Source organism: Silurus meridionalis, chromosome 3 (genome assembly GCF_014805685.1).
Source record: "Silurus meridionalis isolate SWU-2019-XX chromosome 3, ASM1480568v1, whole genome shotgun sequence".
In the NCBI taxonomy this organism is placed as follows: domain Eukaryota; kingdom Metazoa; phylum Chordata; class Actinopteri; order Siluriformes; family Siluridae; genus Silurus; species Silurus meridionalis.
In genome coordinates, this window is record NC_060886.1 from 6675669 (window position 1) to 6691013 (window position 15345).

Sequence of the window (15345 nt, forward strand, 5' to 3'; positions counted from 1 at the left end):
GCAATCATCCAAATAATCACGAGTCAAAGTACAAGTCTTGATTGTGATTTTGACGATGAATGAATGATGAAACAACCTTTCTATGTAAACAAATGGACACACTACGTTTAGAGGACAAAAAGAAAAACCGACATATGGTGCGCGTTGGCAAGAACCTGAACCGACTCAATGCACCATGTCATTGATTCTACAAGACTCCTGAACTGTTGTGAACATCATGGCCTTTAAATTATCGATTCACTTGAACTAGGAGACCCAAACCTGTTCCAGCATGTCAATGCTCCTGTGCAGACAGCTAGCTCCATTAACAAATGGTTTGCATGGGTTGGGGTGGAAGATCTACTGCTATAGAGCTCTGAACTCAACCCTATTGAGGACCTTTGGGATGAAATGGAATGCTGACTGCACCCCAGGCCTCCTCACCTCACCTACATAAGTACCTGACTTTATTCCCTTGTAGATGAATGAACACTAATCTTCACAATCTAGTAAATATGAGTGGAGGTTATTATAACAGCAAATGGGGACTAAATGTGGAACAGGATTTTTAAAAAGTATATACCAGTGTAATAGTCAGTTGTCCACAAACATTCATATTTAAGCTAAATAGTTAGCATAATTGCTTATGAAAAGATCACTACACGCACATGGCATGTAGCACTTAACATTTCAGACACTTCATTTGGTGTTCCCAGCTAGTGGTGTTCTTCTTTCAGCTTCTCCCATTAGGGGTCGCCACAGCAGATTATCCGTCTCCATACCCCTCTGTCCTCTACATCTGCCTCTTTCAATCCAACTACCTGCATGTCTTTCCTCACCACATCCATAAACCTCCTCCTTGGTCTCTTTTCCTTCTTCCTGGTGGCTCCATCCTCAGCATTCTCCTACTGATATACCCCATGTCCCTCCTCTGCACATGTCCAAACCATCTCAGTCCCGCCTCCCTCACCTTGTCTCCAAAACGTCCTACATACGCTGTACCTCTAATAAACTCATTTCTAATCCTGTCCATCGTCGTCACTCGCAACGAAAATCTCAACATCTTCAGCTCTGCTACCTCCAGCTCCACCTCCTGTCTTAACACGACCATGCCAAAGCCACACGTCCTATTCATCATGGGCATGTTTTTGTCTAATTGACAGAACCATACAAATTTGTTTATCTTAAGTTAAAATTTGACAGTTTTCCAAAATAATAATGACCCCAAACACACATGATTGCTAGGTTAAGAAGTATGAGAGATTAATCCCACAATGTAACATAACATCCAAATTCCTGCAGTGAGAGAGACCAGTGCAACAAAGTGTTTGTGAGTGTGTCTGTCTGCTATTGTGTTATTGTCTATACCTATTTTGTGTGTACTTATGAATATTAAACTAGGTATGATTGTGTATGAGATTGTCTGTGTATATGGCAGAGGTGAATGGGAAGAGTGGGCAGTCCCTGCACTGGATTTGAACAGATGGGTTTAGCTCAACCCCCAGAGTCAGGTTACTTACCAAGAACACACAATTCTCCAATATTATGAGTGTGCGAACCCACAACACCCAAAAAAACCACCATAATCCTCTTCCCACACTCACAGATGCATATACACTACATATATATATATATATATATATATATATATATATATATATATATATATATATATATATATATATATATATAGTATATACAGAGAATATACATATACTTATATACTTATATATGTAAGTATTATTAGTGTTATGTATTATATGAGCCTAGCTAAAATTCACTTGTCCATGCTGTAGACACTAAACATGTAATAGACTTACTCCATATGGAATACCCCTGGCCAGCTGGAGCACTTCTGGGGGGTTCCAGTGATCATTTACCTTTATGACATTTGGCCGAAATCCTTATCCAAAGCAACTTATTGTTACTTTATTCATTTAATTGAGCAGCTATAGGGTTAAAGGTCTTGCTCAGGGGCTGGGCTGGTGTGGCTGGGATTTGAACTCAATTCAATTCAATTCATTTTTATTTGTATAGCGCTTTTAACAATGAACATTGTCTCAAAGCAGCTTTACACAGATAATGTGGTGATTAAAAGTGAACATGTTCTTTATAATTAAGTTTGTCCCTGATGAGTGAGCCGGTGGCGACTGTGGCAGGGAAAAACTCCCCGAAAAGGCATAAGGAAGAAACCTTGAGAGGAACCAGACTCAAGAGGGAATCCATCGTCATTTGGGTTGCACCGAATGTCCATTTATAGCAGATATACGATGTTGCGGGGTGCAGTGATGATGAACTCATGATCTTTGGAGCCACAGTCCAATGCCTTCACTACTTTTGCTACGACCTGATCCTGTCCCATTTATCTTTCCTGTTTTATCCTGATGTTCTGCTTTTGGATAAAGTTTTTTTCATTTGACACATAAAACACATCTATGAGATTATTTTGGAGGGTTAAACTCAAGACCCATTGAGATGGATTTGGATTTGGATTGAAGGCTCTCTTTAAAAAGGTCTAATGTGCAGGAGAATGGACCACTGAACTGCATTCTCATACAGTTCTCATAGGTCACTACTTTTAGTTTTGTTACTTAACCACTTTGTCAGCATTGTTAAATTAGCTCGGTTTGATTTAATTCATTTTATTACGTTCAGTTTTAGTTCTTTTTTAGTTTGTAAGCTCAGGTTGTAATGGTAAATGTGTAAAATCAGGTTGTATTGGTTTGAATTACGCTAGGTTAGATTAGGCAGATAGAGATTACGAGGAGAAATTTAGGTAAGATTTCATTCAATTGAATTCCATTCATTTTTATTAACAATGGACATTAAAAAACTTGAAATTTTCACACTTTGAATGTGAATCACTCACATGTACCTGCTAACTACTTTACTATCAATGTTTTATTCAACCTTAAAATGTCACTGATTTCAGTAAGAACAGTTTAGTTTCTGGAAAGAAAAAAAAAAAAGCATCAACAAGCTGCAATTAGTTGCAATAATAGTGAATTTTTATTCTAACACCTTTCATCTCTAATGCATAAAAGGTGTTAGATGCATGTCTTTTCAGGAAATTCAATTCCATATCTGTCCTTTTCTCCAAAATAACCTCATCTAAAACCTTTTGGTTAATATTTATTTGTTTTTTTAGAGCTCAGTCTCAGTTTACAAATGAACATTCAGCCTAACATTCTTATACCTAACATATTGATTTGCCCTGAAACATCGCTAATGGAACAGGACAATATGTGTGTGTGTGTGTGTGTGTGTGTGTGTGTGTGTGTGTGTGTGTGTGTGTGCGTGTGTACTGAAGGGTGAGCAGTGTGGTAGAACATTGGCCTGAGGGCAGACATTAGTGTACCTCAGTCACCAGTAATACCCTAAGGGGGCACAATTCCCTAAACACCATGATGTCATGCTGCAACCACAGGACACAGAGGTCCACATGTGCTGGATCCGAAAAAAAAACATGCTGCTTTACGATCGGTCGTCTCAACAAACTCCATGTAAAAGCAGATAAAACATAATGTTCAATCATTTTTGAAACATAAATGTTTGGAGAGCTGATTTACACACCAAAATTACTTTTCACCATTACTGATTATATTTATTAAATAAGACAGGGGCAGGATTGGGTCTCCAAGTTCGAGTGAAGTTCAAGTTCATGTTACCACATCCAAAGACAATTGTGTGCCTCCAACTTTGTGCAGTTTGGGGAAGTTTGGGGAAGAACTACATACGGATAGACTAATTGGGTGTCCCAATACTTTTGTCCACATTGTGTAAGTTTACACTTCACTGCCAACTTTGTTGTTTGCCATTACGGCAAAATGAATAATATGGTGCGAGGTGTAACCATAGCAACACTTATATATATATTAGAAGCCTGTGATGGAATACTAGAAGGTATCTGACCTACAAAAATGATTATATTATTATATATTTATATTATTTAATGTTGAGGCAGAAAACTGTATAAATAGCCACGCTGTGAATAATATATAAGTGCGTGTGCATGTATTTGTGTGTGTGTGTGTGTGTGTGTGTGTGTGTGTGAGAGAGTGTGAGACCGTAGAGCCAGCTGTAATTGAAAATTACCGATTTATATGAATGCACTCGCTCTAATACGCTTTTGTTTCTATAGTAACAACTCTTTGACAGATGCTTGAAGAGTAGACACACCACATGACTCAAGTCAAGACAATAAAAATATGATTTAATTATAAACAATGTCAGCTTCATTGCTCTGGTGCAGGAGACAGTCTTCTGTCAAAACTTTTGCCAGTCCAATTAATTTGATGTAAAGCTGTTCCTTTAAGTTTTCTGGACAAAAGAACTACGTGCTTTATGATTTGAGTGATACACTGTGAGAGAGTGATAGTCTAGTAATAGTCTCTCTTAGACTATATAGTGAGAAGTCAAGGAACCAAATATTATATATGTGATGTACTAATGTCACTTACACCTTTTATGTACAAATGTTTGTGGACACCTGACAATAACATTTGTATGTGCTTTTTGAACAATCCATTCCGCATGTAGTCCTGATTTGCTGTTATAATTCCTTCCACTCTTCTGGGAGGATGTCCCACTAGATTTTGGAGTGGGATTGTGGAGATTTGTGCTCATTCAGCCACAAGGGTGTTAGTAAAGTCAGGTACTGATGTAGGTGAGGTGAAGAGGCCTGGGGTGCAGTCAGCGTTCACATTCAAAGGAAATATAATGGGACACATGTGCAATCATTTTTATGTGCGGAAAATACTTACAATCTCTAAATTCCCTCAGGAACGTATTAAGTGGCGGACTGTAAGTTAGCGGCTAACCAGGAAGTGGCTAGTGGCTAATGTGTTTTCTTGAGAGTTTTATGTCCAGCTTTAATCATTTCTTTTGAAAGGAGAAAATTCTTACTATTCCACATATCGAGGGAGTGAATGAACGAATGAAGGATGGAAGGAATGAAGACGCTTGTTAAAGTATGCTGAAATAAATAGAACAGTTAAGTAGATCATATCTTCACAAAATTAAATGTAAATAAAACACACACACACACATATACACATCTGTATTAACCAAATAAACTATTTAATTAAATTTTTTATTTATTTCATTTTATTTAATCAATTAATAAATTTAATCAAAATAATAAAAAAACTGTATTACATTAATAAGTTTTTTATATTTAGTATATTTTATTTTTATAAAATATTATAAAATATTTTTTTATATATTATTTAACCAATTAGGCATTTTATTTAAAATTGTTTTAAGAATGTAAACTGTTGATGTTTACAAATGTGATATTCTGAATTATTAAAAAACAACAAGCAATTTTATGTTTTGCATTTCTTCCCCAAACCGTACCAAAATTGTACCGGACCGTGACTTACCGATACGTGAATTTTGTGTACTGTTACACCCCTAATGAATAGGGGTCTATAGACTATAGAGTGAGAAGTCAAGGGACCAAAAGAAGGGATGCACAAATATCACTTAACCTTCACCTCCTTTTTATCACACTTTCTCTTTTTTCAAGTTTTTTATATTTTTCATTCTAATCAATACAGTTATCTTCTTTTTTCCTTATTGTCTTCCACGTGATATAACAATACAACAACAGTGAAGTATAAGAAGAATAAAACACATTTTGGCACTTTGTGTGAATGTATGTGCGTGTGTGTTTGTGTACTTTTTGTGAGCATGGTGTCAAATGTCCTCACTATCACCTGGTCAGGGTCAAGGTGAAGTCAGGGTGAAGATGCCAATCATTAGATGGGGAAAAAACAAAGTCTGTATGTGTGTGTGTGTGTGTGTGTGTGTGTGTGTGTGTGTGTGTGTGTGTGTGTGTGTCATACCAGTGACATCAGTCTGTATATCAGCAAGCTTAAACAGTGGAGCAACCCGGTCTTGGTAGATTTGGTACGCCTCTTTCTTGTGGCTTATCGGATTTACAAAGACCTTCAATGACTTGGGACGATGTTTAAAACCTACAACAAGAGACAGGACACAGAAAAAGCGAGAGAGAGAGAGAGAGAGAGAGAGAGAGAGAGAGAGAGAGAGAGAGAGAGCAGCATTGATTCTAAAGGTGTGCTTAAACAGCCAATAATAATAATGTAACATTTACAATAATATAAATTAGTAATAAATATTACAACACTTTATAATACAGTATTTTATTATTATCATTATCTTAGTACATTAATAATAAAGATACTAGCAATAAAATCCTGGGGTGCAGGTCAATAATCATTTTCTCAGCCATGTTAGAATCTGATAGAAACAATAAAATTATTATCTTTAATTGAAGCTTAATAAAAGATGCTTCACTAGATTTTGTGGAGATTCTGTGCTTATTCAGACACAAGGATTTCAGTAAAGTCAGGTAGTGATGTAGGTGAGGTGAGGAGGTCTGGGGTGCAGTCAGCATTCACATTCATCCCAAAGGTGTTCAAGAGGGTTGAGGTCAGAGCTCCATAGAAGGCCACCTAAAATCTTTCACACACTCCGACCCATGTAAAGCATATCTTAATTGAGCTGGCTTTATGCACAGGGGCATTGTCATGCAGGATTTGGGTTTTCTAGTTTAAGTAAAGGAAAAATTTGTATTCTACAGGATCCAAAAACATTCTATAAAATTGTGTGCCTTCAACTTTTTTGGTAACAGTTTGGGAAAGAACATATCAGTTGTCCTGATACTTTATATATACTTATATAGTGGTTTTTTTTCCTCATTTTCTCCACTTTATCAATTGTAGTAATGAAAACTTTTTCCTATTCTTTTTGCTCTGGATGTCATTCTGCCTCTTATATTAACTTGCCATACTGTCCTGCTAAATACATCACCTTTTTTGGTTGCTCTGCCTTCTACAGATTTAAATCTACATGTAACACATCTTATGTCTCGGCCATTTGATTGAAAATCACACTTAATGATTCACACTCAAAAATCCTCCAGAAATGTCATTAGGAATTGTTTTCAATAGCTGTTACCATGTATATGTGACAGGGTTTGTAGGCTACTATGGTTACAGCTGTTTTTGAGGCAGCACATTTCTATGAAAGGGTATATTAAACTGACTGGAACTACCGTGAGTACCTAAAATGGTTCAGCCAATCAGAACTCATAACACATTATTAACGTAAAAATAATTGAGATAAAAAGTGAGCTGGATTTTAAGTTTTAATGTATACATTTAGGAGAAAAATGCTGCGTAATGAATCCATAAAGTGAATGTCAAGTGCCCACTAAGTATATAAATTATATATTATAAATACATCATCAAGCCCTTCTTTATTACCGTTTTCATCCTCTTGCTTTTTTGTGTTCTTTATTGTTATCTATCCTCATTTGTAATATGTGCAATTTTACTTTTACTCCATCAGTCTGTCTGTCAGTCTGTTTATCTATCTCCTCCTCATATTCTGCATTTTTCTTTATCATTTCATCACTCATTGCTTCCTCTTAAGTGCTTTGTTTACTAATAAACAGCACAGAGATGGAAATCTACTGAGATGGAGAGAGCGAGAGAGAGAGAGAGAGAGAGAGAGAGAGAGAGAGAGAGAGAGAGAGAGAGAGAGAGAGAGAGAGAGAGAGAGAGAGAGAGACAGCAAGAGAGAGATGGTGAGAAAGAGGGAATAAATGAGTGGTAGCGTAAACGTGAGCCCCACGGGTATTGATTTAAAAGCTCTGTGCTTCTCCAGTGTAGAGGAGCTCACATCTGTCAGTGTGTGTGTGTGTGTGTGTGTGTGTGTGTGTGTGTGTGTGTGTGTGTATAAGAGCTCACAGCTCCATAATGATCATCCTTCCTGCTGAATGGAGCTTTTGTGCTCAGACACGGTGCAAGTTCACCCCACTCGGAGTGGAAAGGTCACGACTGCCGCTGTTGTTCACGGCGCTTGAACCTCTGCCAGGATTCGTGGGGAAGTCATGAATAAAGTCACCCTTTGGGCTTGTACACACTCACACACAAACAATTTGCATGCTCACATGCTCACATACACACTTTCTCACTGTCTTATGATTGTTTTCCTGTCTGCTCTTTTTTTTTTTCCAAGACAGATATCACTCATTTACTATTTTCCCATCTATCTCTCTTTGTCGTTCTCTCACTTTCGGTACATAAGTAGCTCATCATTAGCTGAAAGGTATTTCGGCCTGAAGTGTATGGAATTAAGGGAATCTCAAATACACAAACACACTCAAATACACAGACACACTCAAATACACATAGACACACCCACAAGCTTCCACCCCTTTACGCCTTCTTTTATCCATTTACCGTCAACCTACTAACTATTCTCCAGACATTATCAGGTCTTTGGTGTTACACCGAGATTGGGACGGAGATTGTTTTATATAAAATTTATTTAACTGAATTCTAGGGACTCTAAATAGTCAAATATACTTAAGTAATATTCTGGGTTCCAAACTGAGTGCTTTTAAGGGAAGAATGTAAAAATCCTAATAAAAATCAAAGCATTTTTGTTGCCACAAGTAAAGCATGGTGGTGGCATCTCGAAGCTATGAGGCTGCTTCTCCACAGCTGAGACTAATATTAAACTTCTGCAGTGAACATCTACCAAATGAACGCTTATTCAATGAAGGGACATGACTAGTGTTACATATTGTCGAAAGAGAGGAAAGTCAAAAGTAACAAAAGTCTGGTTTTATTACACAACAGAAACACTCACGGTAATAAAAATGTTAGAGACAAAATTAATCACTATATATATATATATATATATATATATATATATATATATATATATATATATATATATGAGTTTAATATATACTATATATTGAGTTTGCTGTTAATGGGTTAAATGTATAATGTTTAACTGTGCACACAATATGACAACTGTGTTCATTAAAATGATACAAGGAAAGTGTTTCATATATATTTGCACTACTACAGTTTAATGTGTATAGACTGTTCTAGAAATCTTATCCAATCAGTTCCCTCTAATACTGTTCATTCCATCATGGTGTCACCAGTATAGTGTCCATTATAACGCACTGTAGTTCACATAGGCATATATAACAGTTCAGTCATGAGGTATACTACATGAAAAAATTTGATTTATATATTTATATATAAAGCTCAGAATGATCTCAGCTCAAATTTCATCTGTGGTTAGTTATGTGGACATGACATGAGAAATCATGTAAAATAGGATTTGTAAGATGAGAATTAATATTGTAAGATGTGACGCAACCCAGCAATTAGGTTTGCACCAGCCGTGCACTCTGGACTCAAGAGACTGGTCCAAAAACCTGATTAAATGGTGAGGGTTGTGCTAGAAAGGGCATCTAGCAAAAAAACATGCGCCATATCAAAGAACCTGAATTCCATTCCGGATTGGTCAAGACCCGGTTACCAATGACCACCACAGGTATTGTTAGCAAACTGGGTACCGCAGGAAATTAGGCATGTGGTGGCTATAAACTTTTCCTTTTACTCTTGCAGATACCCTTTTATCACAAATAACTCCTGCTATCACTCTTCTCCACCCACTCCACCCTGCCTGCACTCTTTTCTTCACACACTCTCCATTTCTTTGCACTGTTGACTCCAGGTACCTGAACTCCTTCACCTTCACCACCTCTTCTCCCTGCAATCGCACCACTCCACTGCCCTCCCTCTCATTCACACACATGTACTCTGTCTCAGTCCTACTGACTTTCATTCCCCTTCTCTCCAGCACGTACCTCCACCTCTCCAGGCTCTTCTCAACTTGCTCCCTACTCTCACCACAAATTACAATATCATCCGCAAACATCATAGTCCAGGGAGACTCCTGTCTGACCTCGTCCTTCAACCTGTCCATCACCACTGCAAACAGGAAAGGGCTCAGAGCCGATCCTTGATGCAATTCAACCTCTACCTTAAACCAGTCTGTCGTTCCTACTGCACACTTCACTGCTGTTACACTGTCCTCATACATGTCCTGCACCACCCTTACATACTTTTCTGACACACCTGACTTTCTCAAACAATACCACGATTCCTCTTTCGTCACCCTATCGTACACTTTCTCTAAATCCACAAACACACAATGCAACTATGACTACTGAAGTCGGTGAAGAGAGCTTAGCTGATATGATGGAGCAGAAAAAGGTAGACATGCTGAAAAGAAAGTAATGCCAGGAACTTTTCTACAATGGTGTGAATGAAAAGAGAAATGGTGAAGGGGCAATCCTGAATGAAGGGATTAACAGAGCAACAGATACCCAGTCAAATTCTATTTTACAGCTATTATATCAACATGTTTCCCCCCAAAAATAAACAGTTTTAAGGCTTTCAGATAATACAGTGATTCTGTTTTTCTTTGCCACAATACTGATGATCATCTCATATGTTTGTGTGTATGGATGTGTGGGTGAATCAAGGTTGAGTGTGTGAAGATGGGCTGTAATGCCTGACCCGTGTGCCGCCTGGTGTTACTATGGTACATAATCCTGAGTTAGTGCAAACGTCGCACTACCTCTCTGTGGAATCAGATCCTGACGATGAACCTGCGCTCGGGTTTCGGACTGTTTTCAATGCGCCAAAGGCCACGGCGATTAACAGAGCACAGCCATTTGCACTCCCCGTGTGTAATTACACAGAGACTGACCTTTTACAGGCACAAGCGCTACTCATTCTAACACGATGCTCAAAGGCAGTTATCAGACACAATCTGCCACATAGAGCTGAAGATGCACAGGATAAAATAAAGTTGCTGCATCTTCCGTCTTACTCTTCATATTTCACAGTTCAAAAGCCAATCCCAGCAAGCTGTCTGTATAATTAATATATCTATTTGTGTGTGTGTGGCTGTCTATCTCCATCTATCTATGTGCCTGTCTGTCTTTCTGTCAGTCTATTTACCTGTGTGTTTGTCTGTCTGTTGGTCTGTCTATCTATAAATGAATCTGTCTATATGTTAGTCTGTCTGTATGTCTGTGTATTAATATATCTATCTGCCTGTGTATCAAATTATCTAGCTGTTTGCATGTCTATCTATCTATCTATCTATCTATCTATCTATCTATCTATCTATCTATCTATCTATCTATCTATCTATCTATCATCTATCTATCTATCTATCCATCCATCCATCCATCCATCCATCCATCCATCCATCCATCCATCCATCCATCCATAGTGCATTTCAAAAGTATTCATACTCCTTGAATTTTCCAAATTTTCTCACATTATAACCACAAACGTAAATGTATTTTATTGGGATTTGAGGTGAAGGACCAAAACAAAGTATTGCATAATTGTGAAGTGTAAGGAAAATTATTTATGGTGTTGAAGATTTTTTACATGTATTTTTCAGATGTATTCAGCCCCCTTTACTTTGATACCCCTAAATAAAATCCAGTGCAATCAACTGCCTTCAGAAGTCACTTAAATAGTAATTAGAGTTTACCTGTGTGTACTTAAATCCCAGTATAATTACAGCTATTCTGTGAAGGCCTCAGAGGTTTGTTAGAGAACATAAGTAAGCAAAATGCATCATGAAGACTAAAGAACACACCAGACAGGTTAGGGATAAAGTTGTGGAGAAGTTTAAAGCAGGGTTAGGTTATAAAAACATATCCTAAGCTTTGAAAATCTCGCAGAGCACTGTTCAATCCATCATCTGAAAATGGAAAGAGTATAGCACAACTGCCCTAGCACTAACCTACCAAGACATGGCTGTCCACCCAAACTGACAGGTCAGGCAAGGAAAGCATTGATCCAAAAAGCAGCCAGAATGCCCATGGTAACTCTGGAGGAGCTGCAGAAATGCACAGCTCAGGTGGAAGAGTCTGTCCACAGGACAACTATTAGTCGTGCACTCCACCAATTTGGCTATTATGGAAGACTGGCAAGAAGAAAGGCACTGTTGACAAAAAGAATAAAACGTCCCATTTGCAGTTTGCCACAAGCAATATAGGGAACACAGCAAACATGTGGAAGAAGGTGCTGTGGTCAGATAAGACCAAAATTGAACTTTTTGTCCTACATGCAAGACGCTATGTGTGGCAGAAACCGAACACTGCACATCAGCCTGAACACACCATCCATGCTTTTCTCCAGCAGGGACAGGGAAGCTGGTCAGAGTTGATGGGAAGACGGATGGAGCTAAATACAGGGCAATCCTGGAAGAAAACCTTTTAGAGGCTGCAAAAGACTTGAGACAGTGGTAGAGGTTCACCTTCCAGCAGGACAACGACCCAAAACATACAATGGAATGGTTGAGATCAAAGCAAACTAATGTGCTAGAAAGTCCAGACCTAAATGCTATTGAGAATCTTTGGCAAGACTTGAAAATTGCTGTTCACAGATGTTCTCCATCCAATCTGATTCAACTAGAGCTGTTTTACAAAGAAGAATGGGCAAAAATTACAGTCTCTAGTTGTGCAAAGCTGCTAGAGACATACCCAAAAAAAAAATGTAGCTGAATTGCGGCGAAAGTATTGACTCGGGGGCCGAATGCATATCCACGCAACGCTTTTCAGATTTTTATTTGTAAAAAATCTTTAAGCCTCTGGGTTAACCCTCACCATGTATCATTTTCCTTCCACTTCACAATCATGTGATACTTTGTGTTGGTCTATCACATAAAATCCCAATAACATGAACTGTATCTGTTTGCCTGCCTGCCTGCCTGCCTGCCTGTCTGTCTGTCTGTCTGTCTGTCTGTCTGTCTGTCTGTCTGTCTGTCTATCTATCTATCTATCTATCTATCTATCTATCTATCTATCTATCTATCTATCTATCTATCTATCTATCTGCATTTCAATCTATCAACCTCTCTGTCTGTCTTGCTCTCTGTCAACCTGTCTACCTTTGTGTCTGTCTGTCCATATCCAGTCAATCGATTTGTCTTTCTGTATGTCTTTGAATCTATTAGTTCCTGTGTGTGTTAAAATGTTAAATTTTCAGTGATGTTAAAAACAATAACTAAGATAAATTAGGTAAAAAGCAAATAAAAACATTTTAGAGTATGCACATCCTTTATACTAATACTTAATTAAAGCACATTTTCCTGTAATACATCCTTCAGCCATTTGTGAGTCTCTCAACCTAAATAAATCTTGATTTTTCCTTTTTCTTGCAAAAATGCTAGAAATCTATACAGTTCTGAGGGAGATATCCCATGCACAATCTTCTTCAAGTCAATACAAAAGTTTGCATGATCAATTTAGATTGAGGCTCTCTCAAGATGTTGATTTACTTTTGAGTGATTGTTGTGCTAAAATATCAATTTTGTTTCAGCTGTGTAACAGAGGCCTGCAGGTTTTGTGCAAAAGTAGACTGGTGTTTGGAGTTAACCATTATGCCTTCTATTTCATTTTGAGAGCCAGTCCCAGCTAAAGAGAAGCAGCCCTATAGCATGATACTGCCATCACTGTGCTTCTCTGTGGGTGTATACCATGGTCTCATCGAACTATAACATATTTTATGACCACATGGTGTCTTTTGGGGTTTTTTGCAGAAAAAAGGACTTCTCTCTAGCCACCCCACCCCAGCCATTTGAGGAAAAAGAAAGATTGTTGTGACATGCAGAAAGTGACCGGTGCTCTCCAGATATTCCATGAATGCAGCACTATTACTGTTGCCTCATATGCCTCTTGACAGAGTTGCTAATAAGCCTTCTTGCCGTTTTATCAATTTTCGGGGGCGTCCTGTTCTTGGTAATGTCACTGTGGTGCCCTATTACCTCCACTTGTTGATTGGGGCCTTCTGAAAATGCTTTTATAAATGCATCTACTGATCCTAAACGTTTGACAAATAGACACAATGGCAGCTCTGTAGTCTGTTTGAGGACCATGGCATAGTCAGTGTGCTATCTATCTATCTATCTATCTATCTATCTATCTATCTATCTATCTATCTATCTATCTATCTATCTATCTATCTATCTATCTATCTGTCTATCTATCTATCTATCTATCTATCTAGTCTATGCATGGTATGTCAGTGTTATTTACCGTTATTGTTCTCTCTCTCTCTCTCTCTCTCTCTCTCTCTCTCTCTCTCTCTCTCATTAGCAAGTGAAGGTTGGCGGTTATGTGTTTTACGTGCAGTGGAGTGGGGCTTTTGTTTAGATGCACAGATCGATGTGTAACCAGACACCATGTTCAGGTAATTTACTGATGATTACGAGAGAAAAGCTCCCCAGTGGCAGAGGGGGCAGTCTACAGGGAAAGCCTAAGAGAGAGAGAGTGAGAATGAGAAAGAGAGAGAGAGAGAGAGAGAGAGAGAGAGAGAGAGAGAGAGAGAGAGAGAGAGAGAGAGAGAGAGATGGCCAAGCCCCAGAGTTGCCATAGTGGCCATATAAACCATTCCCCCACACCTGATGACCTCATGGAATGTCCACCACACGTCTTCTTACACCATTCACCTTGCCACATTTGAGAGGAAAGGTTAAAGATGTTCAATAAGACTATACTGCGATATCTGCACATGCTAACATGGTTTTAGAGAAGTAAGTTTATAGACGGATAGACATACACTGCCAGATATAAAAACAAGTAGAATAGCTGGATAATCTGTATGACACACACAGAGACAGACCAGACCAGAGACAGAATGATAGACAGACAGACTAACAGTTAAACAGACAAATAAGCCGAAAGAAAGACACGTGACAGTGGCAAGGATAGCAAGAGACAGACAGATATGTTTATGGGAAAGTGAAGACAAAGAAAACAAAAGACAGACAAACAGGTTTGGCGACAAACAGACAGACAGACAGACAGACATACATACAGACATACAGACAGACAGACAGACAGACAGACAGACAGACAGACAGACAGACAGACAGACAGACAGATAGATAGATAGATAGATAGATAGATAGATAGATAGATAGATAGATAGATACGTGTAGATTATTGCTTTGACATGTTAATTAATTTCTTAATTTGTACATTTTTTTGTAAAATGAGAATGTCTGCTGTTCAGAAAGAGAAGGAGAGAGGGTAAAAAGAGAGAGAGCGAGAAAGAAAAAGAGAGGTCTAATAGAAATGAAAAAGATTTAGAGAGAGACAGCCACAAGGCCAGTGCGGTTATATATCGCGCATGAGCGGTCTGCAGGCTGCCCCACTGCCTGAACCCAGTGCACACAAGAGAGCTCGGAGAAAAACGGGCTAATCCTCAGTAACAGATGTCTTATTTTTGCAGTGAAAAATCCCCAAGTGGCGGCGCAGGCTGGAGGCCTCGGTGTGGGAAAGGTCAAAACAACGGAGAGGAGGAGGAGGACGACGACGAGCGGCCATACAGGAGACGGGCGGATGAAGAGCGGAGGAGCTCCTCTCCGCACGCGGGCCGAGCGCCGAGACGCTTCCTCAGATCCCGTGCCAAGAGAGGAGCATCTGGCGAAGAA

General features: G+C 38.7%; 1 protein-coding gene across 3 annotated transcripts in view; it reads right to left on the minus strand.

Annotated features, from left to right (window-relative positions):
* The window catches only part of cerkl (ceramide kinase-like), a 98659-nt gene that overhangs the window by 38625 nt on the left and 44689 nt on the right, over nucleotides 1-15345 (minus strand). For all 3 annotated transcript variants that reach the window (XM_046841864.1, XM_046841856.1, XM_046841848.1), the window contains exon 3: nucleotides 5829-5960. In XM_046841864.1, coding sequence (XP_046697820.1) covers nucleotides 5829-5960 — 132 coding nt within the window. The remainder of the gene's footprint in view (nucleotides 1-5828; nucleotides 5961-15345) is intronic.